Consider the following 4555-nt stretch of genomic DNA (forward strand, 5'->3'; position numbering starts at 1 on the left):
ATCAACCTTGCACGCTCCGTTCACAGAACACAAAGCTCAAGTCATAAGTGCTATTCAGAGTATACAAGACTCGCTGGAAGAGGAGGGGGGACCCGGCATATTCGCGTAGAGGCCAGATCCATATCACCACCTTTTGGGCTTAATGTCTGCGTGATTTTGGTACTTCAAAGGTTTGCGTCTGGGTCTGGATGGTCTCAGACAACCCAAAACTCGTCCCCATGAGCATCTATGCTCTGAAAAACCTCTAAAAGCCCCCTGCGCTCATCTTAACATACACGACATTGTATTAAAAAATATTCACACAACTTGTCCTCGTTATTGTTCCTGCTGCCGCTCATATTCTCTTTCCCATTCGACTTGGATAAGATCTTTTGCTTCAATGGCTTGCTGAGAGGTAAGGTATAGCTTATAGTCAAATATGGAGATGCTGCGATCGAGGCAGAGAGGCAGCACACATACACGTGCATCGACTCCGACAGCGACGATAGGTTTGGACGGCCCATGACTGATGAGATCATAGAACAGCCGATGAGAGGCTCATTGATTGCAATCTTGAGCACAAAGCAGAGCATACGGCGGCGTTGGCGTATTGGTATATTTTGCTCTCCATCTAGCAGGTGTTGCATGTACTACCTCTCCGGGTCTCCTGGTGGGTGCGCAAGCCATCGCGCATACGGTAAATTCATGCTGAAAATTTTCACTTAAAGTCCTAAAGCTAAATTAATGAGATTCTTCAGGGCGCTAACTATCAGACTCGATGGAGAAGAGTTCCTCTGATGGCTGCGTGGGCCATACCGAGTAACATCAATTTATCGCAGGCGATGTATCCCCTTAGGCTAAGCACAGGAAAGCTTCCGCAGTGTTAGTTTCTGGATCCCTCATTAACCAATATCAATAATACGTGACTAACAGCACGCATGACGAACATACGACTACCGGTATTCGATTCCTATCCGCCAGGGAGGATCCTATGCGGAGTGAATCTCATCAGGCATGTCCTTTGATTTACACTCTGTCTTCTGTGAGTGGAGCGTGCATAGTCAATGTCGAAGACGCTCACCTCTAGATATGGATACCTCGCGCTCAGATTGATGCAGACGCGATTCAGCTCCACTGTGGCCCATGGAAATCCTGAACTGTTCGTTGTTGTCCTCAGCACTGCCAGATACACCATCATGCCTCATGCTGGCATTGGCGAACTGGAGGGTCATTTGATTGTCGAGGCTCGTCTCGTCCTCGCTTTGGGCATAGACTTCACGAATGCTGAGAATGAATCTCGATATCAGGATGCTCGTCAACCTAGTAAAGTCAGCGTCCATCGAGATGATTCCGAATATTTAATGGTGCTCACGCGTCCGCGATAAACGTCGTCGAACCTATCGCTGTCTGTGCTGGGTTGAGTAAGAGACCAAATGCTACGGAAACATAAGGCGTACCTGGCTATTCAAGCTAATAATATCAGCAATATTGATGAATAAGATCGCTCTACGGTAGAATTATCCATGATTGCCAGTTAGCCGGTCAGAGACTAATGACACACATGAATTGCAAGGTTCCTGTAATGTATCTTTAAGTGTAGATTATGGTACAGCACGATGAATAGCGCACCATCCTTCTGGATGAGAATGAATAACTGGGCACCTCTGTGTTGTGTTGAAAGGCCTGCCTGCGAAGTACTGATATATGTCTTGATCAGTATCAGGACGAAGACCATGCAGTAGTGTAGAATGGTCAAGACGTCGCCAGCGATTTTCACTATGTGGGTGGAATTATTGTCTTCAGTGATCTGAATGTCCACGAGATGATCTACTGACGCCTGGGAGAGGTGATTTAAGTAATCTCGCAATCATGTGAAAGCAAGTTTTCAGCCTTACGCATCATATACGGCCATGTTCAGACGTGTGTGTTTGACACAATACCTATCGGGGGTAGGCACAAATGATACTTGCTCAGCAGCAATCACGCACTGGGCATAAATCATCAGAATCGGACATATATATAGGTTGATGATACTGGAAGAAGCATACCGTATTGAGGATAACAGGGACTATCCCCATGAACAGGCCGACTATGAATATCCGAATGTCTTTACTCCAAACCGCATATAATCGCAAAGACACAAACACTGGTAGCGGTTGAAGAAAAGTATGCTAGTCACATGAGAGGTCATTATCATACCCATTAAATTCAAATAAATGATGGTGAAGAGGATCTGGTTGGTTATTATGATACTCGCGCAGCTATCAGTAAGATAATATAAACGTTGCATACTGCGCTCGGCTGAACGAACGCGTACGCACAGCGGCTGTATATTGTGATGGTCAAGATGTGCAAGTCAGACTAGCTCATAGAAATGGCTGCGCACTTTGTTTGCACTGGAGAGCGACTGGGGATACCCCGCGCCGAGCTCACAGATCAGGAGCAGTATAAGCACGACGGATGTATACCGGCTAATCAGGTATAGGATGGCTGCGCCAGAGAGCGATCGCCGCCATACATAAGTGATCTCTCGTGATAGGGTCAGGGAATAGTCATAGAGAATGATTGCTCGACAAGCGTCAATATTCACATCTCGCATAAGTTGCAAAATTCGACTCACTTATTGCGATGGTGAGACAATACTCGCTACTCCTGGTGGTCAGCATTCGCTACTCGCAGTAGAGTCAGCAGCGAACTTGCGCGATTCTATCCTCATCTAGGTTGGATGTAAAATAGGTAGACTGAGGCATGCTGATGTCCTAGAGCGAGAGTAAAGGTTGTCACGATGGGTACCAGGGTAACACGAGCTGGATAAATACCATATTATCAAGCGCCGAGAGCACTGCAAGTTGAAAAATGATGGCTATGCAACCCTATGTCACACTCAATGAACATGTCAGCAGGCTTGTCGTGGCCGCATGGGGAATTACCCGAGTTTCGCAGATGTCATTATCTGAGCGCTGATAGCAATGTCGACCACAAGGTTTTTGCTCTGCCATTGCAACTCGACGCGTGTTGGTATACGGAGATATTCCCGCCACATGGAATTGATTCTTGTCGAATCTAGGTTGAAGCCAGTTTCACGTGGCGTGCAGCACTGAGATGATGTCAACCTTTTTGACCGAAAGGAAGTCGACCTCCCTTGAATGCATAACCTAAGAGGTCAATACGATGCCCCTACATCAGTGGACGAGGCTACGACTAGTGCTACTGGGTACGGTTTGAGTGGCATCAAGCGAGATCTTCATGTTGGATTTGATTCCAGCGGAAACGACCCGGTAGTCAAAACTTTCATGCAATATACTGGGATTGTAAAAGGCTGCGAAGTTGCGTTCCCGGTAATCAGTCTTGACGCGAAATATCAGCAGCCTTTTGAGGGAATGGTGGTTTCAATGCAAATGTAAAAGCACGCACATGGCGGCAGGGAGTGACATGCTCGCTTGCCGATCTCGCGCCATAAATAGATCCCTCCAGCCATCAATCCGTCTTATGCCGACCAGCTAGATCACCTTCAAGCCACCGTTGGTCAGCGGAACGATTCGCCATATAAAAAGTCAGGTTGCGAGAAACTGGACGAGGTTGAGAACGAGGTCGTCAATAAGGGCTCACGAGGCGTATCAATAGATATATGAATATATATGAAGTCTATATAATCTGGTTTCATACTCGCCTCCGGGCGGCACGATCTCCATCGTTTGACCACGGAGACCACGCAGGGAGCCGGTCAAAGGGCGAGGGTGAAGAAAAGGGGATGGGAGAGGCAGAGGGGAGGAGGGAGGGCGAACCGTAGGTGCTCGTCGAGCGAGATACGCGTAGACGACAGAGGCCATCTTGCGTTAGTCATTGCCCGATCGTCGTCGTTATTCGAAGACGGAGACGAAGAGAGGCGGGTTTTTGAACAAGAGAGAGGGCGAAGTGATGAGGGGAATGAGACAGAAGAGCGAGGCAAGGGCGAGACAATTGAAGCCATCTCGTCTTCAGGCTCTTGAGCGATCTCCGTCGTTTGAAAGCGGAGACGAGGATAGACATAGCCAGAAAGAAAGTGCAACGAGAGCGAAATGAGGAAGCAGCGATTGACAGAGAGGGAGGATATCCAAGACGAGCTTAGTCGTCTTGCTGTTCTCGTTTGACTACCTTCATCGTTCATCCTATGACACAGAGCTTGAAGAAGCGCCTTGTGCCAATCATCGTATCCATTCGGAAGGTAAGATATATCAACAGAAGCCATTACAAAGTTGCCACTCCTCGAAGGCAGCAAAGACATCTGGCAAATGACTACAGCTCATTAAAGTTCCAAGAATATCAGAAGAGAAATTCGCCGAGAGGAAGAAGTTGGAATGAAGAGCGCTGCCAGCAACCACGTACTCGGGGAGGGCGCAGGCACAAATCTGAGACGAAGGGCTTGGCACTCACAGTGGTCAAAGAGTAGTCCAAGTCAGTCGAATCCACGAGCTAATATGCTAGTGGTAGAGAATTTGACAAGGTGTGAAAGAGGTCGCATATCGAAAACGCCACTTACTACAGAGTCCAACTTTCAAAATTTTATCTTGTGTGTTGTAATGTCATGGGTCACTGG

General features: G+C 47.5%; 1 protein-coding gene across 1 annotated transcript; it reads right to left on the minus strand.

Moving 5' to 3' along the window:
* Positions 1-3703: 3703 nt before the first annotated feature.
* Positions 3704-4207, minus strand: FIBRA_03215 (uncharacterized protein; the record flags this gene model as incomplete). Its single annotated transcript, XM_012325060.1, has 1 exon — positions 3704-4207. The coding sequence occupies one exon, from the start codon at positions 4205-4207 to the stop codon at positions 3704-3706; it is 504 nt and encodes a 167-aa protein (XP_012180450.1).
* Between the last annotated feature and the right edge of the window lie 348 nt (positions 4208-4555).

The sequence above is a fragment of the Fibroporia radiculosa genome (genome assembly GCF_000313525.1).
Source record: "Fibroporia radiculosa TFFH 294 genomic supercontigs, scaffold1756, whole genome shotgun sequence".
NCBI classification, from domain to species: Eukaryota; Fungi; Basidiomycota; class Agaricomycetes; order Polyporales; family Fibroporiaceae; genus Fibroporia; species Fibroporia radiculosa.